Source organism: Arvicanthis niloticus, chromosome 6 (genome assembly GCF_011762505.2).
Source record: "Arvicanthis niloticus isolate mArvNil1 chromosome 6, mArvNil1.pat.X, whole genome shotgun sequence".
Taxonomy (NCBI): Eukaryota; Metazoa; Chordata; class Mammalia; order Rodentia; family Muridae; genus Arvicanthis; species Arvicanthis niloticus.
The window spans coordinates 101,050,905-101,076,219 of NC_047663.1; the positions used below are offsets into that span (position 1 = coordinate 101,050,905).

Below are 25,315 nucleotides of genomic sequence, written 5' to 3' on the forward strand. Positions count from 1 at the left end.
TCTTGATGGGCTCTAGACAGTACTAAATCACAGTTATTGGGTCCAGGATAACACCCAAACATCCCACATCAGTGTTATTGCAGAAACAGGAACATGGACCTGAAGTGAGGTGTGGCCTGGTCATGATGCCTTCATTTGAGTTCAGCCAAGTTTAACTGCCACATGAGTTGGTACTAAGCTTACTGAGAGCCTTCTAGTTTTTACAACCTTGGCATTATTTTTTTTTCAGACAGTGTCTCAGTGTGTAGCTCATATTGGACTCAAAACCATAATCCTCCTGCCTCAACCTCCAGAGTGCTGGGACCACCTACTCTTGATTTGCTTATTGGATTTTGAGTTGAGTTGTTGGAAGGAAACTGGGGTTTTAGTGGTCTTGCTATTACTTGGTGATGCCATCCAGGATGAGACAGGCTATCTGGCCCTGCACCTTCAGCATAGGCCCATCTCCAGGAAGAGTCCTCCATTACTGTTAGCCCATGGCCTTGTGGTTTGAAGATAAAGCTAGTCTGTTGACTGCTGCACCTGGGCTCACACATGAACCTCAGTCAGACCATCAGGAGGCCTTGGAAGAATGTCCTGGCAGAGCTTGTACTGGATATCCCACACCTTTGTGGGGACCACAATTTGGGCAGTTGGTCCCCACAGGGCTACTTGGTCATCTTCGGGGCTTCCGGTGCCCTCTGCATGTCTTCTCAGGGTTTCTAAAGCACAGGGGATGCTGGGGCTCTTCTGGAGTCAGAGGGCCCAGGCTAGAGCTTCATCTTCTTCCAGAGGCTCTGGGTCTCTGTCCCTAATGTGAAATTGTGGTTTCAGTCTACAGGGAGTCAGAGTAGGGTTGAGTCCAGTAGAAAAGGCTGTAAATTGAGCATGCAGGTTGGATTCTCAGAAACTCTGGGTATGGCCCTGGCTTCATAGAACTTCCTCACTGTGGGTCCAAAATGATCTGTCAGTGTGTGTACCTAAGGTCTTTCTGTGTGTTTGTGTACATCTGATGATGTGTGCGTGTGTGTGTGTGTGTGTGTGTGTGTGTGTGTGTGTGTGTGTGTGTGTTAGTAGCATGTGTACCTGGTATTTCTCTGTGTGTCTACCTGGCAAGGGGTGAGCACACCTGCCTGGTGAGGTAGGTGTTTTGTCTTTGTTTTTGTTTTTTCCTGGAGAAGATCCATAGGCACATTGAGGTTTTCTAGAGGGTTTTTAGCCCAGGGAGAAGAGACAATTTCTAAACTGTCGACCAGGACACCTGGGTAGACCAGGGCTCTTTGTTTGGCGTCTCACCTTCCAGGGCCTTGCAGAGAAAATGCCTTGTTTTACCTTCAAAGAAATGCTGAAATGTACTTGCTGGAGTCAACTGTGATCCTTGAGGACCCTCAGCTATGAGGTCATCCTCTGGTGGACCCTGGTGGACATCAAACAAGGCCTTTCCCCTTTCCTTCCCCTATGTACTTTCCCATCCCACTTTTTAACTGGACTTCACTTTCTTGTGGAATTCCTAATGTGAGTCTGGCAGATGTGTCCTTCAGGACACCACGGAGCCATCAGAGCTGTCCTACAAGGACACAAGTAGTGTCCCATTGTGTAGATGCTAGTAGTTTATTCCAGGCCTCCAGCCTGGTGATGGGACCAGAACATAACTGAGGCAGCAGTGAATCCCACAGCTGGGATTTGCCTTTGCTCTTCAGTCCTCCCCACTCACGGGAGTGCCAAGTCAGCAGGCTGGACATTTGAAGGCTCAAAGGGTCTGGAGGATGGCCCACTAGAGCTGGGACTCCTCTGCCCTTTGAGGTCAGGGGCAATAGGAAGAAAAACAATACACATACTGGCTGTAGGCCTTGGGGCAAACGCTACCCACACCTTATTTGTCCATTTCCAAGATAAAGCTGAAAGACATAATACCCTTCTATTGTGCTTTATAAGCCTGGGAGGTAGGAACATGTTCTTCTCGGCCCCATCATGGGCATTTGGGACTTCAAAGAAAGAAATGCTATGGTACCATTTGAGGGAGGAGCATGTGCCCAGAGTTCCTGGGGTTTGCAATGTACTTGCAGTTGAAATGTTGTCTCTCGTGATGATGAACAAGGCCATGCATGACTAATGTGTCTCTTTAAACACTCATCAGAGAGGGCTGTGTACCCATTGTGGTGGAGCCTTCTATTGTGCTGTTGGCTTTTTGTGGTCTGAAACAATTACTGCAGAAGTCCTTAAATTGGGTGCTTGTCAAAGAGGAAGAGTACGGATGGTAGGCCCAGCGTTGCAGCTGTGTGAAGAGGAGTCCACATCTGCATTTCTCTGGCCTGCGTTGGCGAGGGCAGTAGCAGTGTCACTGCATCTGAAGAGGCGGTGCGTCCTTTCTCATCTCTGAGCCTGGGTGGGCCGAGTTCATTCTGGAGCATATCTGTTCCCAGATCAAATAATCTGATTGGTCTTATTTCACTGGAGCCTCCAGAGTGTGTTTGGTGAGGATGCTGCGGAAGAAGCCAGGCCTGTATAGATTCAGGCAGGTGTGTGTGCGTGTGTGTGTGTGCGTGTGTGCGTGTGCGCATGTGTGACATGTATAGTCTTCGTAGGGAGTCAGGGTAATGCTGACTGTCATCTACTTTCACTTTTCACCTTTTGAAGTAAAGTCTCTTACTGAACCCAGGAGTCACTAGTTTGCTAGACTGGTGTGCTCTGCTGGGATCCGCATGTGTCTCCGCACTGTAGTGCCAGGGTTGCACACGTGAGTGCTGGGACCCTGCGTCTTCATGCTTGCATTGGTAGCAGGCGCTTCTCTCTCTGAGCCATCTTCCCAGCTCCTTGTTTCTTCACACTGGGGAAGTTTCCGTGTAAGTGCAGACCAGACTTGTGTTTACTGCTCACTTAGACTTCATTGACAGGGCCCCTCAGTCTCACAGTCAGAGCTGGACAGGACCCAAAGATCTCAGGCAACAGAGGTCAGACTGAGTCTGTGTTCATGTCAGCCCTTCTGTAACTTAGGGAATTGGCCTTTGAGTAATGTCTCCGTCCATGTGCATCCATCATGGGCTCAAAAGTAGAGAGAGCCAGGCTGCAAACACATAGCACATCATGGTCTGTGAGGATGGCTGAGCATGGGCCAGCTGCCATGGATAGCTTTCTGCTTCCCCACATAGCCCCAGGGAAGGTTTGGCTGCATGTCCGCTCTGACTTCTCTGAGAAGCCTCAAAAATGCCTCCAAGAATCTCCCTTTCCACCCTCCAAAGCCACAGGTATTCTTTATGATATTTAGTGTGGGACAGAGAGGAATAAACAGGGCCAGGGACCCCAGCACCATCAAGTTGGAACAGTTTGTTTCTTTCTCTTCTGGAGAGAACCCAGAACCTGATCTACAGGATTGAAGGCTCTGGAGACTGGTGAGACAGAGTGAGTGTGCTGGCAGAAAGCCTCTTTAAGAGCAGCGGCCTAGGAGCAAAGACAGGGCCATCCCTGTTGCTGATGTTGCATTTACAGAGACATTGCCTCCCAGCCCAGTGGGTCTGCTTGGAGTACCACACTGCCAGCCCGCTTCCCAGGGCAATGCAGCTCCATGCTCTCCTGTGGTCCCTATGGCTGAAGCTGTTCATGTGAACTGGAGGGCCTGAAACTGTGTTCCAGATGGCAGCCATTTCTCTATTTTCATCACCAAGCATGCTGCTGTCCAGATACCAGATTTCTTTGTAAGAGAATTTGATTTAGAAAGCAGAACCTAGTAGGCAGCTTCCTACTGTTCTGACCTGGCCTGGCCCCTCAGCCAGTTTTCATCATCTTTTCAGTCCTGACTCAGGAATCACCTCCTCCAGGAAGCCTTCCATAATGCAGCATTGTACGGTGCTACATGCCATGTCCCTGGCTGCCCACACCCTGCCGCTCTCTATTCTAACACTTCCACCACGGGACAGAGTTTTTGTCTGTCTGTCTTTGTAAGTGGTGTGTGGGGTGCTTTAGAAAAGATGGACAGCTTTGCTGATAGCAGCAAAGTGTGTGTTGCACGCCAGCTGGAGTGGCTGGCTCTAAACAAACAGCCTTCGCAGGCAGTCGCCTTCATTTATGTCATGAAACGACTTCATAACCTAGTGAAGGTTATGAGGCTAATAAAAGTATCAGCTCTGGTAAGAGTGCAACTGGGGTTGCCCCGGGTAGCCGCAGCCCCAGATTGTACTCATAATCACTCTTCCGACCCCCTGGGCCACCTGCTATGTGTCCTCGAGGCCAGTGTAAAGTGCGATACCTAGCAGGTGCTCACCCAGCAAGTGTGGAACAGGCTGCGGTAGATGAGACTGCCTGACAGACACTGCCAGGGAAGTCTGTCTTCCTGCTCCTGTGCACGGAGAGTATGAGCTCCCGTCACCCTTCCCCCTTTCTCCCCAAAGCCAAGAGAGAGGTGCTCTGCTGCCAGATGTGTCTCTTGCACTAGGAGCTGCATCCAGGCTTTACTTTGGGGTACAGGGAACAAGAGTTTGCTGTCAGCTGCAATAGTTCCGTTTCAGCCTGAGAATGGGGGAACATCAGATCTTCCTTCACATGTATTTATGGGGGAAGCACAGAGGCATTGTGCATGTCCATGTGGCAGGTGACCCAGGCTCTGGCTTTGCATAGGTTCTCAGCTAGTTCCCTGGCCACAGGTAAGCTCTTCGGCCTTAGTCCCCAGAGAGCCCTTGTGCTAGCCTTGTGCTAGCCCTGTGCTAACCCTGTGAATGTGGCTGTCTCTGCACTCTCTGACAGTGGCTCTTTCTTCCTGAAGTTTAGTGACAGTCTCTTCATTCTGAGATTCTGAACACAATATTTTGATGATGCTTTAGTTCTCTGTGAAGATGGAGGAAGAGATGTGCCATCCTTAGGGTGCTGAGCAGATATCTGACAAAGTAATGCTTTGCTTCTCTGTCACCAAAGTCGACAGAAGAAGGAAGTCTGGAAACCATGAAAAAGTCATAAAGAAAATAAGCTATTGGCTCACTTCACTGTTATCTTGGTTTGATTGTTTCCTGGTTTAATTTCTGGACTGTGTGCTCATACATGTGTCATTGGAATCATACCTATCATGGATTGTAAACAGTCTCTAATTTCAACAACACAAAACCAAGGTTGTACTCTGTAACCAAAGCTAACATAGAACTCACTATGCAGCATAGGCTGGCCTTGAAATCATGACTTCTGCCTCGGGTTTCCAAGTGATACGATTCCAGGCATGAGTTACCATGCCTAGCTCTTCTCTTTGCTCTGCAAGCTTTTATATGCCAGCTATGCCTCTTGTCTTCTCAGCACTACTGACACCAGGCTAGATCCTGCTCCACCTCTACTGACACCAGACTAATCCCCACCCCATCCTCTACTGACACCAGGCTAAGTCCTGTCCCATCCTTTACTGACACCAGGCTAATCCCCACCCCCATCATCTGTTGACACTAGGCTAGATCCTGCCCCATCCTCTACTGACACCAGGCTAAGGCCCCATCCCATCTATTGTCTCTCTTGTTCCTTTGTTGAGACAAGATTTCTGCATCCAAAGCTGGCTTCCCAATTGCCATCCTCCTACCTCTTCCTCCAGAGTTCTGAGCTCCTGCAGGTGCCACCATATCCAGCTTGTCATCTCTTTTATTTTTAAAAACTTTTGCATTAAAAGATAGTTGATTGATAAATAAAATGTGTATATATGTATGTATATATATATATTTATATGTGTGTGTGTATATATATATTTTCAAAGACAATTTCAATACAATTGACAATCTGTGTGCATGCATTACTTAAGTATAAATGGCTTAATCCATTCCTCAGCACCTGTATTTAGTATGGATGGTTGAAGGCACTTCTCTCACTAAGTTTCTAGAAGACAGTAGGCATTAGATGAGGTCACTGCTGCAGGGGTTTTTGAAATTTACCTATCTATGGTCTCCACACGAGCTCCCTCACCTCCAGCACTGCAGCCACTCTATGTACTCTGCTTGCATATTGTCACAAATGGTTGGATCTCTTGTGTGTACATGTTTACAGGCATGCCTCTGCATGTGTGCATGCTGGAGACTAGAAGTTAATCTGGGATGTCATTCCTCAGCAGCTGTGTCCACCTTGATTTTTAAGACAGTGTCTTTTTACTGTTGTTCCATCGTTGTGAGAAGACACCATGAATAAGGAACTCATAAAGGAAGGTGTTTGTTGGGGGCTTACTTACTGTTTCAGAGGGTTTAGTCTGTGATCATCATGAGGGCAAGCATGGTGCTGGAAGCTGAGAGCTTACACTTTGAGCATAGGTAAGAGGCAGAAAGAAAGAGAGGCTGGGTCTTATATGGGCTTTGAAAACCTCAAAGCCCACTCCCAATGACACACCTCCTCCAACAAAGCCACGCCTACGCCAACAAAGCCATGCCTACTCCAACAAAGCCACACCTCCTCCAACAAAGCCACGCCCATGCCAACAAAGCCATGCCTACTCCAACAAAGCCACACCTACTCCAACAAAGCCACACCTACTCCAACAAGGCTACATCTCCTTGTCCTTCCCAAATAATTCTAGACAGTTCCATTCACTAGGAGACAAACATTCAGACATATGAGATTATGGGGGCCTTTCTAATTCAAATCACCACAGACAGCATCTCTCATTGACTTAGAACTTGGCAATGTCAGTCTCCTGTCTCCACTACCCTCAAGCAGATTCTATAGATATACTCCACTATACTTAGCTTTTTATTTTTGTTTTTTGATTCCTTAAGTCTTTCTGTACATCTATCAAGCTGTGGATTCACAAGGAATGGGCTTTTGCAGCTTAGGATCCTCTTACAGAGCACCCCTGGCTGGAGCAGCCAGCCTTTCTGCTGCAACAGATGCTTTGCTCTTTGTCTCTCCCCTGCCCTTTATAATTTTTCTTCACCTGGTAATTTTTCATAGAGTGCTTAATACACACATTATTGTGTATTGGTCTTGCCCTTGTTTGTTCACAGTAGTGCTAGCAGCATGCTGGGTAACAAGGTATACTTCTAGCCTTGCCATGGTAATATTTACAGGATGTTTCTTTCTGCATGGTGCCTTATAGGGGGACATATTTAGAAAATGGCGCCCAGTCAGGCTTGTTCCCTGGCAGCCACCATGTTGCCGCTGCTCCTTGGCTCTGACTGGGGGCTCCAGCTAGCTAGATGCACAGGCCCTGGCATGCACAAGATGCCAGCATGGGGGATGGCTCTGCCAGTTCCCCACGCTGCATCCACAAAGCTCAGCTGAACCCCAGACAATATCTGCCATCCTCACAGTGCCCAGTAGAAATGAGACTCTTAAAGCTTAATGATTATCTAAAGGATTTATATATTTAGAAATGCTCAATCAACAAGATACCCACACAATTAGAGTTGTTACCCAATATCTAACCTTTCGAATGAAGTTGCTACCCAGGACAGCTTTTGACCCATCCGTGGTTTTCCATGACTGATAGCCTCCTTCTTCTCTTCCCCTTCCTCTTTTTCTCCCCCAGCTCCACCTCCTCTTTTACTGCCTAATCACTGAGCTCCACTATGAATACAATGTAGCAGAATAAGTATCCTGTTATAGTGCCCATTTCCCTGATGTCTGTGACACTTCCCATCCATCTTGTTATATTTGCATATATATGATAAAGCATATTTTCTAAAAGGCATAGAGAGTATATGTCAGATGCCTTCCCCCGCCCCATGTGTCGCGGCCGGAGCTGCCCCGCGTTTGGGGGCCAGAAATATCTCGGACCGTTCTGTCAATGTTGGAACCTGCACTGCCAAAAGCCTTGGGGGCTAAACTGTTAGAGCCTACACTGCCCCAAGCTGCTCAGGTCTGCGGGTCGGGTTTCAGCAAGAGAGTGAGGACAGATGAGGAATGGAGACCAGACAGTGTGATTCAATCCCATTTATTCTTCAGTCTCTTTTCCTAGTCCAAGTCCCAAGTCTTGAGTTCCTAGTCCCTAGTTCCTAGTTCCTAGTCCCTAGTGCCTCCAAGTTCTAAGTTCTTTCTCCAAGTGCTAAGTGCCTACTACCTAATAATAATTGCCTGTCTTGAGTCTCAAGTGCCTTCTCCAAGTTGTACTCCAAGTTGTACTCTCTAACCTAATTCCTAGTTTCAAGTTGTATTCCAAGCTGTACTGCAAGTTGTACTGCAAGTTGTACTCTTAATTGTACTGCAAGTTGTACTGTTCTGAGTGCCTAATTCCTACTTCCAAGTTGTTCTCTAGTTGTACTTCTGAGTGCCTAATAATCTGTTGCCTAATAACTAACTCCAAGTTGTACTGCCGAGTGCCTAATAATCTGTTGCTTTCTTCTGTCTGCCTCTCACCTTTTATATGTCTCACTTCTAAGCCACTCTGATAAGTCACACCTTTAAGTCATGCCCTTAGGGCTTGTCTCTAAATCTGATCTCTAAGTCATGCCATTAAATCACATACTTTTAAGTCTCACACACCCAAGGGAAAATCCTGGATATCTAAAGCAAGATGTTATCAGAGTGTGCTCAGCTGTTGTAGGCAATTGTAATCACGTCTCTTATCAGGGTATATGGCTCAAGATGGCTGCAAGGATGATAGCTGCCTATTGTCGGCTCCCCACACCCATGTCCATCGTTTTGTACATCTGTAAGATGGCACTTGTAGCTGACAGTAATGCCTTGCCTTTTTACATGGGTTCTGGACTTGAGTTAAGGTCCTTTTACTTAAGAAGCAAGTATTTTACTTACTGAGTCTCCTCTTCAGTCTTTTGGTTTTTTTCCCTGTGTAATCAACCATTAGCCTTGAGCTCAAGTCACCTTGCCTCAACACAGACATTCAACACTACCCCTAGACTTTTCCAGTCTGGTTCTAGCCAAACACCCAACAGCTGATTTCCTGCATCCATATTCCTCACCCAGCTAGAGGCAATGTCCCTCTCCTCCAGATCTTTCTCCATTTGAATTCATCAAGGCTCTTTGCACTTTTTTGGGCAGGCCAGCTAAGTTTCAGAGGCCAGGGATGAAGCCTGGCTTTATTCTTTCAGGATCCCCAGTGCCTACCTACAAGGGGAAGAAAAAGCCACTAGGCTGCCTCTGAGCTGGTAACACTGGTAATTGTGACCAGTGAAAGAGACCTGATGTGAATAGGGCCTGGAAGATAGGGAACATGTCTGAAACACAGTGTTTTCAAATCTGGTCACCTTCAATTTGGCCTTGGGAACCATTGGCCAGGCCATTCTGAGGAGGCACTCAAATGGTGTAGTACATAGATCGCATGGTGCCGGTCCATTCCAGTTCCCAGGCCTCCTCTGTATCTCTGCCACAGACTCGTGGATGGTGCTGGCAGTCCTCAGTAAATCTTCAGTGAATAACTAGTGTGTCTCTGTCTCTTCTTCTCGTCTCCCTTGCTTACATAACCCAGTGAACTGAAGTCGTTTGTTTTCAGCTAAGTTGTTTGTCTTCTGCAGCATTTGGCCACGGTAATATCACTCCATCAGTGTGGTCCTATGGTAATTTGGCCATTTTGTTCTAGCACCGAGGACATTACAGTTAATAACACATGAAGCCATTCATTAAAAGGAAAGTTGAGCGAGGATACATTAACATGGGCTATGAACCAAAACACAAATCATCTCACTCACTGCTTATTAAGGAAACAAAATGAATTAGGAACCTTAAGCCATTTGAAGAGCGTCTGATGTCATCTGACTCTTGCATGGTGACAGTCCTCATGTCAGTGTCAGGCTGTCTCTGCTTTCCTCTGTGTGAATGTGGTGTGGCTTCAAGCCCTTCTCCATCAGCTCTGAGCTTGGTCTCCTCTGCCCTTTGTGTCATGTAATGGTGCTTACAAGTCTTACTTGTTCCATGGCTTCATTTTAAGACAAAGAAAATCACTGAACTTTAGAGAACTTCTTATGCAAAATGTCCGGTACATTTTGAAAGGCATAACTGAGCCATATGTCATTGTCCACAAGTTCCAGGAAGTAGAGTCAGACTTGGGCTTTCTAAGAGAAACAAGACCTTGTGTCTCTCTGGGCCTTTTCACATGCTCTGGGCTTGGTAGTGTAGACCTGTTATCACTACCAAGGGGGTGAGGGTGGGGAGGAGCTGAGGCAGGAAGATCACAAGTTCAAGGCCAGCCTGAACTACAGAGTGAGATCTCTGAAAATAAGAAGTGAAAGTTATGTCTGGGGTATGGCACAGTGGTTGCCACTTGCTTAGCATGTATGAGACCCTAAGTTAAATCTCCAGTACCAAGGAGAGGAAAGAATGATGTCATACAGAACTCAACACTTGCTTCTGGGGTCAGGACTTCATAGGGGGCAGAAGGTGAGTGAAGAGGTTGCTGTTCAGTGACTGCCAGCCAGCAGAGGCAGCAGGGTGTTTTCCTTGCAAACCTACAGTTTGTATCTGTGAATCCTTGTTGTGTGGGGGCCAGACTCTATAGTCTGCTCCTTGTCAAGGTTTACAGCAGCTATTAAATTATTCCCCATGAGGTCCCCTTCCTGACATAGCTCTCTGGTTTAGGACTCTGGGTGTGTTTGTGACAGGGCTGTATAGATGCCTTGTTGGCCTGTAGCCAGCACAGAGGGTGCCCCTCTCAGGCTGAGTCAGAGCCCCGGGTGCATCCTGGCTTTATTTTAGTGCTTGAAAACCCACCCAGGGGGGTCAGGTTCTGACCTCTGGTGTTGCCATTGAGCTTTCTGCAAGCAGAGGGCACCTGGAACTGCCCCATCCACAGCAATGCTTTCTGTTTGTATTCTCTTGTCTGCCTAGCATTTGACAATTAATTAGGCATGGTAATTACCTGCTTTAATTTCGTGATTGCACATCCTATAATTACCCCTAATTCTGTAATAGGGAAGTTCATGTACACAAAGGCAGTGGATGACGGAGGTGACAGGGCTTGCCATATCTGCAGCTGCCACTGCTCACTGTGCCTGTTAGGCATGGCATCTCAGGACCACACAGTGAGGCTAGCCTTCACCCCGTTCTTCAGAGGAAGGAACTGAGTTTCAGGGTGAGAGACCATCCTTAGTATTACAGTGAGTGTACTGAGGGTAGCTAGGATGACCCAGGCATTTCCTGTGTACAGCTCTGTGCCCCGTGTGTCTGCCAACTGGTCTGATGTCCCCAATGCTTTGGGCTAATGAGGCTTGTTTTGTGCTTGGCAGGCATTTGACCTGGAACTTATGCCTGCCAAAACAAGCTTGCAGATCTTTTTTCTCTTTCCTTGCCTATCCTGCCCTCACCCACTGTGTGTGTGACCAGGTGCTCACTGAAAGGAACAACTGACACTTGACAGATGTGTTGATGCAGGTACTGGACACCGTTCTAAATCCTGAAGTCCCTCAGCTCTCCCAAGATCAGCATCACCCTCATTTACCAAAAGTAAGAGGTGACCTAACTTACAAGAGGTGGCACTGGGGTTCAAACCCAGTGTCTGGCCTCCCTCTCAGGGCTGTCCAGCCATACTGTATGTGTAAGTGGGCACAGTGCCAGCACTGCCCACAGTCTGAGTTGGACATCTAGGTCCTCAACAGGAAAAGGCAGGCTTGATTAAATACAGTTTATGCAGACCCTGCCTTCCCATTGATTTCCACCGTGTCTGCTGCATGCCACCATTGTTCTCTGGTGGAGATGCAGGACACTTCAGCACCATCCTTTGTGCTCAGGTGGGAGGCCTTGCTTCTCCCCTAGCTCATGACAATATTGATGTTTTTCATAATAGCATAGTTCTTCCTCCCACATTTAGATCTGCGTACTCCAAAGAGACAGGTACAAGAGCATCCAACTGCAAATACCTTGAACGCTCATCCCTGCAGAGCAGGTAAATACTGGTGGCATGTTATCACAGTGGAATATTATGCAGCCATGTCAAAGTATCAGTGAGAAGGCATATATAGCAACATGGATGCACCTCACATACATTATCTGAGAAGGGCCAGACATGGAGGACTCTATAAGCATGACTCCACTTATATGAAGTTCAAGAAAGAAGAGACATACAGGGAGAGTGTGTGCAACATTGCAGACAAGCAGTACTGACAAGTGAGAAGCATGAGGGAGCCCATGACGTTCTGCAGGTATTCTTGTTTTTAGAATTAGCATGTCTTGCCAGGCAGTGGTGGTGCACGCCTTTAATCCCAGCACTTGGGAGGCAGAGGCAGGCGTATTTCTGAGTTCGAGGCCAGTCTGGTCTACAGAGTGAGTTCCAGGACAGCCAAGGCTACATAGAGAAACCCTATCTCAAAAACCTAAAAAAATTAGCATGTTTTCATTGCACAGAAGGATAAGCTTCACCCTGACTTTTATATATATGCAGCAGATACCTTGATACCATTTACTTGTGTCACCCTGTGTTGTCCTTCCTCCCAGGGTACAGTTGGGTCCCTACTCTTCATAGATAGCCCTTCCTCTAATTTCATGTCTGATGTATGTGTATGTGTACCTGTACCTGTGGGTGGGTGTCTTTGTGTGCGTGTATGTGTGTGTATGTGCGTGTATGTGTGTGTATGTGTGTATGTGGCACATGTTCTGGCTTATTTCATTTAACATGATGATCTCCAGTCCTATTCATATCTCCACAAATGACATGATCTTATTCCTTACAGCTAAACATAACTGAGTTTGTATAGTGATGATCTCATTATCCATTCAACTGTTAATGGGCATCTAGCCTGGTTCTTGAAGTTGGCTGTGGTAAATAGCGTCTTGATAAACCAGAGTACACATATACGTTGGTAGTGTGCTGGCTTTGGCTCCTTCTGGTGTGTCCTCAGCTGGGTCATACATAGTTCTATCTGAGCTTCTGAAGGGCCTGCATCCTGCTTTGCATAGTAACAGTTTGTCCTCAGTAGAAATGAACAAGGCTCTTCCAGGTCCCCATGTTAGACTTTGTTGTTTGTTCACTTGGTGAGCCCCAGATCCTCTTATCTCCTTGTGGCCCAGTCCACTCACCAAGGGACTGAGGCCCACACCTCAAGCTCTCAACTTACTGTTGCCTCCTTGTGCTGTGTAGGCCTCTCTGGGGGTGACAGACTTCTGCAGTAAAGGGATCTCAAGTCTGCACTTTCCCTTGAGGCAGTGGTCCTGATGCTGGTCCCAGCAGCACCCACCTATCTTATTTCCTTCTGCTGGGTCAAGATGAGTGACTTTATCCATCGTTTAGAAGGGAACTTGGTTGTATAGAAGAGACTGGCATTTCATTTCACCAGGGAATTATTGTCTTCATGGCTCAACTGAGGAAACTTGAACCAGTCAAACTTAATTTGGGTGAAGGAGTCCTTGAAAGTAATTACTTACATAATTAATTAATTAAACAAATGAACGAATGAGTGACTCTAACAGTTTTCAGCATGTGCACTCAGTTCTGTGGTAAAGAATTCATGAGCTAATCATTTGCACCTCAGGTTTCCCAGGTTTGGATGCCAAGCAGGTTGTTGGGGATTAACTGTTAGTCATCTGGAGGTGTTTGATGGCATTTTATTCTATCAGATCAGATCCTTAGCTCTGAGGAGGGAAGTGTGAATGAGGAGGCTTGTTAGCAAGGACAAACTTGGAGGTCACATTAAATGCTCAGGAAAAGGGCAAAGAGAGGTACCTTACCCTGCTGCCTTATTGATGGTTAGGGGTTCCAGAGGCCCCTGTGAGCCCCAGACCTTGCAGGGGAGTCCTGGGGAAGGAAACATGGGACACTGGGGAAAAGGCAGCTCTGGGCTCAGATTCTTTTCCCAGGCAACTGACATTGCCTATCTGAGTCTATGTCTTCATTTGAAGATGGTGTGTTTCCACCTTCTGCCTCACAGCTTAGCCTGAGGACAGAGGAGAGGCATGTACCTGGGATAATGCCCAGCACATGACAGGGGCTGAGTGCTGAAGGTCCTGTGATTAGCTGGAGCGTGTTATTTCTGTTCAACCTTGGGCCTCCCACTTGCTGACTTCACAGAGGCTCATTTCTTTTAGAGTGGGAGTCACAGAGCTGAGAGCTTCATCCACATCTGTGTAAGGTGGTGAGGTGAGCCTGTCATGGGTGATCTATGGAGCCTTGACACTTTCTCTGCTCCCCTGGCTATCAGTGGCCTCCAGGTATAGTAATAGTGGGCACCAAAAATGCACTCCAGATACTAGCAAAGGCAGGAATGTGGACATGCTGCTCACAGTGAGAGTCAGCTCTGCCCTGCTGCTGCCGGCCTTCAAGCCCCTTGCTCCTGGAGACTGCTGCCGGCCTGGCCTGAAAACGTGCAAGCAATGGAACTCGATGGTGTCAAGGATGTTTTATGTTGTCTTTACTCTTGAGGAATCAATAACCCAGGACAAAGCGGTCAGACTTGCAGGGTAGGGCCTGGCTTCAGACTTAGCGCCTGTGTAAAGAATGTGAGGATGCACACCCAGCCGGCAGCTCACATCTGAGGTCTGCACTAGATGTACAGATTGCAGAATCCTGGGTGGAAATATGGGGCCTCTAGAACTGAGTGTGGCTTCCCGTAGGGGAGGAGGGACAGAAGCCAAGCATCCTTGTAGAAGGCTCAGGGAGAGAAGAGGAATAGGAAGCAGACCTTTCTTCCACCGAGTAAAAAGAGTTGGCTTCTAAATGTATGTTATGAAGAATGTAGCCTGTCACTCACAGTAGAGAAGTTTGTCTACACTGATCTGTAAGGAGGTCTTGAAAATGTGGGGAACCTTTGCTTTATGTGAAGTATAATAGTCATGACACAGTGCTTTGCCCTCCCTGTGATTCTTAGGTGGGATGATCTTTTAAAACACATCGGCTGGGAGCGATGGCAGATCCTACAGAGCAGTAGGATCTTTGTTAGTTTGATGTTAGCCTGGTCTATATAGCAAGGCCCAGGCCAACAACATAAGGAGACCTATCTCAAAACATAAATAAATAAAAGAGCCTCCCATTTCTCAGGCTTTCTTGCCAAGTAGCTGTGTGTCCTAGAAGGTGTTGAGCCCATAAACACAGCAGCATCTTGTGTATGCTCTGGGTAGGGTCCTAACTTGGCTGAGATAAGGTTATATCCCTGCATGTGCTTATACCGTCCGGATATTGACTTTCTGGCCTACCTGCCAGGCCCTCCGGCACTCTGGAAAATCTCAGTCTCACTCTCTTTGCCTCAAATCAGCTCCCCTTCTGTGCACTGGTCAATGTGACCCCAGGCCTGTGGGACTTACAGAACTGGTATCCATGGGCAGTTTACATGTGACGGGGAGTTGCAGCTCTGCTGTCACTTAGGCTGGGCTTGAGTGTCGTGTGCCTCACCGAGTCTCTCCTGTGCCCACTGGTGCCATCAGTGCCACCTGTCAGTGCCTTGTGGTGTGTGAAGCAGACATGGCCTCTGTTGACAGAATGATGTGGCATCTACCCTTGCAAGGGTGATGTTGAGAGCTTGGGCTCAACCTGTCTCCCTCTCTCCCTCCTCGGCAGGTCTATATTCGGATAAAAGACGACGAGTGGAATGTGTATCGGCGGTACACTGAGTTCCGGGGGCTGCACCACCAGCTGCAGAGTGCTTTCCCGCAAGTAAGGGCCTACAGTTTCCCGCCCAAAAAGGCCATTGGAAACAAGGTATGCATCTAGGGGCCAGATCATTGCTGTTGCTTGGTCTGCCCTTGAAGACTGTGGTCACCACAGGAAAACTGCAACGTTAGGAAGAGCTGAGAAAGGAGCTTCTCAGGAGCTCACACCTCAGGGAAGGGCACTCTTTCTGTGGGTGGGCTTCCCCCATTTTTACCAGCATAGCTTCCTATAAAGTGCCAGAGAGCTAGTGTGCTTGGCTCAGTGGGGGCTGTTCCCTTCCAGTAGAAAACACTTAACATTGCCCGTGTTGTATGAGTGTGTCAGAGAATTTGAATGCAGGCAGGCTCAGCTGTGGCCTTTAGATAATATTCTTAAAAGCAGGTCATTAAGAGGGCTCAGTGGATAAACGTGTTTGTTACACAAGCTTGTCACACTGAATCTAGTTCCTGGAACTCATGGTAAGGTGGAAGAAGGTTTTTTGGCTTCCACATGTGCATGTGCACACACACACACAAATGTATAATTCTCAAAATCAAAAAGGTTTTAGGGAGCTGGCTCAGTCCTAACAGTGCTTGTCATACAAACATGAGGACCAAGTGTGACTCTCCAGTACTTATAGAAATGTGACATATACCTATAATCCCAGCACTAGGGAGACAGCTCATTGCTTAACCAGACTAGCTTATTGGCTAGTTCCTGGTCAATGAGATACCCTATTTAAAAATCAAGGTGGACTCAAAGTTCTGCTCTGGTATCCACACTCACATGCATATGTGTGCACACAAACCTACATACACACACACCAAAGCACACATATGCACGTTCACACATTTGCAGAACATGTGCACACACACCCCAAATACAGATGCACACACATGCACACACACACACACACACACACACACACACACACACACACACACTCTTACAAATGCACACATGTACATACAAACACAGAATAAATTGACATCTTGGTTGGTCATGCTTACTGACTGCTGTTCTGATTCAATATTTTTCCCTAGTTTTAGTCACTGCAGTTATCATACTTATTCACATGCATAAAGAAAGAGACCAGACTTTCTCAGAGAGGTTTCTTTTATTGTGGCTATTTCTTTCATGAAGGTGGGATGGCCTCTGTTGAAAATGTTTTACTGCTTAGTCACTGTACAATAGGCTAGGTGAGACTGAAGAAGGCAGACCCAAGTCTGGACCCAGTGTGCAGCTGCTCAGTCACCTGTCCCGGCAGTCATCCCCACCCTCCTGTTAGTGAGTGGAAACATTGTCCCTACCTTGTCTGCACTTTGAATTGCTGAGGGAGCTTGAACACCACTGTGCCTACAGCCCATCCCTGTTTCCTGGTTTAACTCTCCTGGGCACTAAAGAGCCACTAACTCCAAGGATAGTTCCACATCATAGCCATCAAAATCAGGTGACAGGATATTAAGCAGCCAGTCAGACATTGAAGTTCCGGACCCTTTGAGGACCCAAAAGCAACTGGGAATAGTATTGACAGGAGCCCTTCTCTAGAACTCATTCCCAGTGTGTGCTGCCAACCAGAATCCTCCTAAAGACAGAAACCATATTATTCTGACCCTCCATCTATTCTATCACATCCTCAGGCCTTTCCTGATTCACACACCTCCTCTTCTTGGATAACAGTGGGCCCATGCAGAAAATCTGCAGTGGACCCCAATTCAAGTTTCTTAAGTTAATCACCTCTGCCAAGGCCATTTGCCACATAAGTTCTAGGAACTAGCCTGCCATACATCTTGCATCACTCAGAGCATTCTATGAGGCTAAAGCAGCCCCTTCTCCACCCCCTGCTTCCTCAGCGACCCCTTCCCCATTTTATAAGCCTTCACTGAGTTAAGTGTGCCTAGAGTACCAGTCCCATGAGCCAACCTCACCAACTGAGGCTCCGCATTGAAGAATGAGGCTTCTGCAATTCAGTCATTTAGAAAGAACAGGTGTCTATCCTGTGTGTAGTGGGGACTGGGAGTGGGTTTCCTCTTTGCAGTGTGCCTCTCCATGCAGGAGACGTCCCCCATGTAGAGTGGCTCATCCTTGGTCCCTCCATGCAGGAGAAACCCCACCCCTGCCAGTGCACGGAGGGGACTTTCCCCTCCCACACCCATGTCTGCAGAACAGACTCTTACTTATTTGTGCATAAATGAACTTGAGGATGAAGGACACCACCTGCATAGCTTGGCTCACCATAGACCTGCTGGGTGGCAAGCAGATATCCAGACCAGTTTCCTATAGACACATGGACCTGACAGCGACCAGCCACAGCCTCATTCCTGACACACACCTTGTCATTTCTCAGTGGCTGAAGGACAGTGACCTTGGCTTCACATGGGGTTGAAGCGTACTCACTTTCCCTCCAGTCCGCTTTGAGTGAAGACCAGGACAGAATTGGGCAATTTCTTCAATTTCCAAGAGAGGACTGAGTCAGGGTGTAGAACTGTCGGTACCCATAAGGACCTTTTATGAACTCAGTTAAAGGCCAAGCTTTTGTGGATTTATGTTGGCCTAGTACCTTAGAATCTGCTTTGGTGTCCTGGTGGCAAAGTTTCTAGAAAGCTTGAATGCAAATTGTCCAGAAAAGTCACTGTGTTGGGATCTCTCTGACTGGTGTATTTCAAAGGTGACTCACTTGTCTTTCTGGATAATGAAGGAGAATCCATGCATGACATCTTTGGGGTGACATCTTTGAGTCATGAACACCCAGTCACTGTGAGCCTTAGCTGTTAACTGACTCACTCCTGAGCTGACTGTCATGGGCACCATCCAGGGAATAGGCTACATAGTCTGTTGTATGCGCCACATGAGAGTCTGTATACTTCCCCCACAATCACTGGGAACGGTGACTGGAGATTGTGAGGTCCTGGGTCTCAGCAGGAATTCCCCAATTGAATTCTAACAACAGAAAACTTGTTGGTCAGCTGGAGGCTGCTCTCCCTCCTTTCTCTGCTCGGTAGGTTTTGCAGGATATGCTAGAGCCTAGGCAGACTAGGCCACATCTATGGCTCCAGGCTTTGTTACGGTTCAGTGAGCTAGTGGGAGCTGAGAACCCTAGGCCCTTCTGAATATTCACTTGACACTGAGGCAAGGTCAGGCCCTTCAACTTGTTGGAGAAATTATTCCTTTGAGTGCTCATTAAAACACACACAGAAGGCAGTGGTGCTTGCTGAGCTGGATCTGTCCCCATGCAGCCCCTGGACCCTGAGAGGAAGTCTGAAAGTGCAGCTGGTGACTTTCCCAAGGACACTTCCTTGTACTGGGTGTGTCCCATAGTATGGGCTGTTGTGCTAGGTGCTGGGAGTTTATGATGAGTGCCACGATGCCCAGAACCCAAAGGTGATGGAGAGAGCACCTGTGGAGTGGAGAGACGTGGCAGGGAGACCCCCCCCCCACACACACATTGGCAATGGCTGTGTTCCAAAGAGAAATAGAGGAGTAAAAGGAGTCATGACCAAACAAAGCCAGCTCTGTAGCGCTGCTTGAGACCGGGTGCTTCCTGTACTGAGCAAGGGCAGGGAGGCGCCTGATCTTTTCTTGGATCAGTAAATTGCACCAAAGGGACTTTACAGTAGATAGCATCATTTTGCCAGGAAAGTCATCTCAGGACAGTGACACACATGAGCTCAGCCTTGAAGTGGAGGAAATGGGGTTCTTGGGGAGACTTTTCAATGTCAAATCTAACACAAATCTTGCAGTCATATATAAAGAAATAGAAGTGTGGGTGCCCCCGCACCCATCTCTGCTGTCTGACACACAAGGAGAGGTTGGACGCAAGGCTACTCTGTCTGTTGCATATTCTAGCCTGTAACACCTCCAGGAAGCCTTGTCTGATCTCATGGGTTTCTTATCATACTCTGCCTGATTTACAGTTCTCTGTGTCCTGTGACATCATGGACAACCATGGACAACAGAGGCTGCCTTTTGTCGGCAGAGTGAACACAGAGAATGAACCCATGACAAGTCCTGAGCTCAAGCAGTAGATATTGCTGCATGGCAGCCATTTTCCCATAAGTTTTCTTTCTCTGGTTTTGTCTTTCATTTGATTGACAGGTGCTGGTATAGATGCACAGATAGCATTAATGGAAAGAGATGGTTGATTCCCAGGTGGCAACATCTGCCTTGCCTAGTGTCCTCAGGACATGGGAAAACTAATGTTAGTAGGATGGCCAACATCTTCAGCAGGCATGATGCTCACACCGGTAGTCCTAGCACCCAGGAGGCTGAGTCTGCAGGGTCCTGAGTTTGAGGTCAGCCTTAGCTACATAGCAAGTTCCAGGCCAACTGGGCTATATAAAGAGACCCTGTCTCACAAAACCAAACCTGATGTTGCACTTGGGGACAGCCTTTCCAATTAGCTGGCCACAACTGGCTGTCTCCCTGCCTTGCCCCTGCCTGGCTGAGCTGGAGAGCCTGGTTTTTATGCCAAGCCTGCTGCTTTTCTAATTGACACTTGACTCTCTACCGGGCATTTGATCTCGCCCACAATGTTTTTAGGCCAATAGATTGCTTGTATATCATTATTTAATCTCCCCCTCCAGCTTGAAAGGCCTTCAGAATATACTTAACCTGTGTTCCATCTGCTGTTTTTGCATGTGTTTTTGGACAGCTGATTAAAATGGCACCAGAGAAGAGCCCTTCTAGGCTCTTACTCTCTTCTTGAGTAATTGAGAATAATTGCCACCTTCCCCTCCAGTGCTCCCATTCATACTGAGGGCTGGTATCACAGTCTTTGGCATCCTGGGGGAAAACGTTTGTATTTCCAGTGCCTTTGATACTCAGCACTTTAGTTATTTTTGCTGGTCTCAGCTTTCTGGGCTGCTCAATTGCTGTCTTTCTCGGTAGCCATGTCTTTCAGAAGCCATGAGATCTAGGGGGCAAAGGGTGAAAGGCTCCTTCTACTGGGAAACACTGGTTGTGTAACCTTGGGCAAGTCACCAGGCTTCTGTGTGAGTCGGCTGCTTGGCAGCGTCTGACTCTTCTGGGTCTTGTGGGGCTGCAGTCAGTGTAGGCTGGCTGTTACATATTACACCCAGCATAGCTCAGTGCCCTGCCTCCTGCTGTGGGTTGACAATGAACTGCCCCCCACACCCCCACACACACCACGGCTCATGTGTTTGAGTACTTGGTCCCCCTTTGGTTCTGCTATTCTGAAATGCTGTGGAACCTTTAAGAAGAGGTGGGTTCCTGAGGCACAGACTGGACACTGGCGAGTCTGGCTCTGCCTCTGCACTTCCTGCTACCTTGCCTTCCCCACCCTCCCTCAGAGCGCCACTGTCTTCCCTGTAGGTGATCACACTAGGAGCACAGCCACTGCTGGGCCTGGGTGGTGCCTCATGGCCTTGCCCTTTATCTCCTTACCTCACTGAGGAGTGGCTTTTGTTGTATTTGTTGAGGCAGGTCTTTCTATGCCATAGAGCCTGGCCTGGCCTCACTCTGTCACCAAAACTGGCCTGGAGGGGTGCTTGATCCTCAATCCTGAGTGTGGGGATTCCAGGCTCTGGTATTTTAAATTGGGGTACAGCTTCCAACCTGAGGGTGCTGTTTGGAGTATTTCCCCACAGTGAACACATCCCAGCAGCCCTGCAAGCCAAGCACCAGGAACATCCTCCTGGCATACTCTCCACAGTGACCCACAGTCCTGCTCCTGCTTTCTAATGATAGACTGTCTGAGGCCTGAGAGCCTTACATGGAGGAATTCTGAACTTGAACTCTTTTGCTTTTTCTCTCTACACCACAGCTCGCAGACTCCTCTCTGTTGCTGCTGGGATACCTGATGGCTCCACTTCATTGCTCTATAGTATTCCACTCTGTTTAAGTATCTTTTCTGTTCCTAGAAGCATAGACGCTGGCTGCATTTAACCATCTACTGTCTATTCTGCTGTCTGGGGTCTGCACTCAGAGATAGTAGCCTAGGCTGGCCCGGGACTTGTGATCTTGTGGCCCATGCCTGGTCAGCACTGGGACTGTAGGCATGAGCCATCTCACTCAGCTAGTATGGCTCTTTGAGAGAAGGGAAAAAGAAGGAACTCAGAGAATAAGAAAACCACCCATCTTCCCACCACCTAGAATCAACAACCATGCACATTTTGTCCTGTCTACTTCTAAGCTCCTAAAAAAATACTGCAAAATTTTCTGATAGTCCCTGGAGTACACAGAAAGCTGTAATGGGTAAGCACATATCTCCATCCAGATGGAATGAATGTTAATGTTTAGAAATTAAACATCATAAATACAGCTGAGTTCTTATTGCAGCCCCTGTCCCAGAGGGGAGCAGCATGGGGCTGTTGGTCCCTTGGTCCCCGCCTTTGTGCTTTTATGGTGGGATTATAAAAGTGTTATCTCTTAATGACTCCACATAAATGATGATGCTACTCTTTGTGTCCTTTCCCAGCTTGCATTCTTCAGTGGTGTTACAGGACTTTGAGATGAAGTCATTTAGACAGTCAGTATTCCCCCTCTTCTCTGAGATAATGCCTCACTGTGTTGTTTCCAATGTTGCCCTTGAACCTATGATTCCCTCTACCTCAGCCTTCTAATTGCTGGGATTATAGTTATGCACCACCGTGCCTGCTTGATCACTATAGCAGAGATACCGTGTGCTGCCACCACCTCATGTCTACTTGGGACTCAGTTTGCCTGGTGTGAGGCTGCTGGCTGATGAGACACCATTGCCAAGCTGATCCTCCAGGTAGCCTGACATGTTCACTTCCAGTGGTGGAGGCAGATCCTGCCTCTCAGCAGCATGTTTTATTTCTGTTTTGCCAGCACTGGGTCATCTCCATATTCCCAAGGACTGGGTGATACAAGCTGTTACATTGTTCCATTCTTTGTTTTGTGAGCCTGTGAGCCTGCGGTTCTTTTCCTGCTAGAGAGGCCTTCTTCCTGGTTCCGAGAACTTCATGTACGTTGTTTACTGAGACATGACTTGTCTCCAAGCAAGTAGCACCTTGGACTCCTTTATTCCTAGAAACCAAGCCTCGCTTTCTCCCCACGTGTGCTGTGTCTACCTGACCCCCATTCTTGTAAACACTTATTTACATCTCTGCTTCTCTGACTACAATCAGTCAGCCCAACTGAGGCATCCTAGCTCTTGCAATAACTTCTCAGGAGCCCATGTACCCCTGGGAGTTGTTTATGTCTCATATAAGCAGAGGCCAGATTTGCACTTCTGTGCATGGAGGAACAGTAGGTCCTGAATTGTGCTCTTTGTGTGTGCACGCATGTGTGCAAGTCCATGGACACCAGAGATCAGCTTTGGGTATCATTGCTCAGGCACTACACACCTGGGTTATTTGAGAGAGCACCTCTCCAGCTAACTGGCCAGTGGCTGCTCCAGGCATCAGCCTGTCTCTGCCTTGGGATGATAAAGGCAAGCCACCAGCCATGATTTTTAACTCAGGTCTTGGGGATTGACTCAGGCCCTCATATTCTTGAGGTGTTTCTACCATAGCCACCTCTGCAGACCCAAAATCATGTTCTTTAGTGATCATTCTTTAAGGAAACAGAACTTATCAAGTGTGTGTGATTTATACACACACACACACACACACACAGTTTATCCATCTATTCATCATTCCAAACACATCATGTTATACACAATTGCTACAATGTTCTTCCAACTTACAACAAACAGTTGAAGAAAACCTTTCTTTTACATCTCTCTGGAACTGAAATAAATAAATGTTTATTGAGAGAGAGAGAGAGAGAGAGAGAGAGAGAGAGAGAGAGAGAGAGAGAGAGAGAGAGAGAGAGAGCGAGCTAGCTTCAGGCTAGTACAACAATGGCTGCCTACCAGTGGAAGATCTAAGAACTCAGTAGTTGCTCAATCCATAAGGCTGGATGGTTATCTGAGCCGGGCTTCTGTATACACTAGCATCCTGAAAAAACCGGTTCTAAAGTCAGTGAGCAAATGGACTTGCCAGTGAGAGTGAGGGCGTGCAGGAACAGAGCATGTCCATCTCTGTATTCTCATACAGGCTGCCAGCAGAAGATGTGGTCCCTATTAACGTGTGTCTTCCTGCCTCCAGATCCAGGTTAGAAGTGGGCCTTCCCACTTCAAATGATTTACGTAAGAAAACCTTGCTCACAGTGTGCCCAGCCATTTGAGTTTTAGTTGAGCTGACAACCAGGAGTAGCCATCCCACCAGCCTTCATTCCTCCTGAGGAAGGACTGTGAAGGTTTTGCATCCTGAGCAGCAGAGGCCTTTTCTGGAGAGCTCTTTGTCTCCCAGGTCACAGAAGCATTAGGCTCAGTCCCCAGACGATTCTCATCATTTTCTGGGGCGTCTGCCTTCTGAGGGAAGGTGAAGTTCTTTTTTTGTAATGAGTTTTGAAGCTTTTTTGAGCCAAGTGCCTGATCCTCATAAAGCTGCTGGAAATGGACCTGTTTTGAGTCACAGAGGAGCCTTTGATCTGGCTCATGGCTTTCCCCACGAACCAGGCAGTTTTCTTCCTATTAGCAGGAAATAAACAGACTCCTGTTCACATTAGCAGGACTGTTCTAAGAACGTTAGCTCTTTGTTGCTAACTATGCACAGGCTCTACTCACAAAGCATAGGCTTTGCCCACGTGCTACCACAGCTCCACAGCTCGAAGGATAACATCTGTCTCCCCTTTAGACCTTGAGTCCTCAATCCCTTTTTTGCCTCAGGACCTTTGCATGCACAGTTTTTGTATTTTGCCTGACTCCTGTAGTGGGCCTCTCTCTGTCAGGTTCACCTTGAGTCCTCCCTGCTCATAGAGCTCACCCCTTGAATATAGCTCTCTTGGCTCCTTTTTCTTCTAGTAGCTTTGATATGACTCCATGTTTAGTGGTTTGTTTCTATAAACGTGGCTACCTGTGTACCAGGAGAGAGGCACCAAAACGTCAGCAAAGGATGATGATGATGATGATGATGATGATAATTATAACATTTACAGTTTAGAGGTGTCACTTCTAGGTGGACAATGGGGTCAGTATGCAGAAGACCTAGGAACACATGCCAGAGCAAGCTAGCAAGAGCCCTTGAAGGCTGGAAGGGGACTTAGAAGGCAGGGAGAACCTGGTGGCACTGAGGGCTCTCAGGAACATCAGACTCACACTGGTGGTGTTGGTCTCCATGTGAGACCTAGACCAGTGCTGTGGACATAGCTCCAGGGCAGAGCTTGTCAGCTGGTGACCCAGAGGCCACATTTCCATCTGAGATCTGCCTTGTGTCTCACAGTAAGGGCTATGACAGTGATGGCTGTGGAAACTATAGTGACAGCTGAGGGGACAGAGCAAACAAGCAGGGCTTCCTCTTGCACATACATTTTCTGTGGCAGCCATTGGCCTGTGCCTAGTGCAGTGGGTCCTGCCCCGGCGTGAGCCTGTCTGCCTTGCTGCTTTCACAGACTGCAGCCTGATGAAACAGCTTTTGAATTTTGTTATCCTGGAGGTTCAGGGCTGGCTTCTTGGAAAGAATGATTTCTTTTTCCATCTAAGTTTCGTTTGCTTATTTAAAGACAGCATCTCATGGGCAGCCACAGCGACACAACCAGAATTTACTGGCTTGTGTAACAGAGTCTGACTTCAGGAACGGCTGGATCTAAAAGTCCAGGGCAGTCTTTTGGGTACGCACTGACTTCTGCCTACTGTCTGATAGTTTCTTGCTCTGCCTAAGTTGGCTTTCTTGTCAGTCAGGATCCTTCTCGAGTAAACACGACCTGCCTTCCTGACTTGTTTTTCATCAGCGAAGCACCACAAACAGGGCTGGTTTGGGGATAGCTTCATGCTGGAGTCCTGTGCCATGCCAGACTCAGGCGTGAGCGGAGATCAGCCAAGTCGAGTTCCTGAGTTAGTCCTGCCTAAACCACGTC

General features: G+C 47.7%; 1 protein-coding gene across 4 annotated transcripts in view; it reads left to right on the forward strand.

Annotated features, from left to right (window-relative positions):
• Snx29 (sorting nexin 29) overlaps positions 1 to 25,315 on the forward strand; it is a 389,041-nt gene that overhangs the window by 336,132 nt on the left and 27,594 nt on the right. For all 4 annotated transcript variants that reach the window (XM_034506447.2, XM_076937433.1, XM_076937434.1 and 1 more), the window contains one exon: positions 15,362 to 15,502. In XM_034506447.2, coding sequence (XP_034362338.1) covers positions 15,362 to 15,502 — 141 coding nt within the window. The remainder of the gene's footprint in view (positions 1 to 15,361; positions 15,503 to 25,315) is intronic.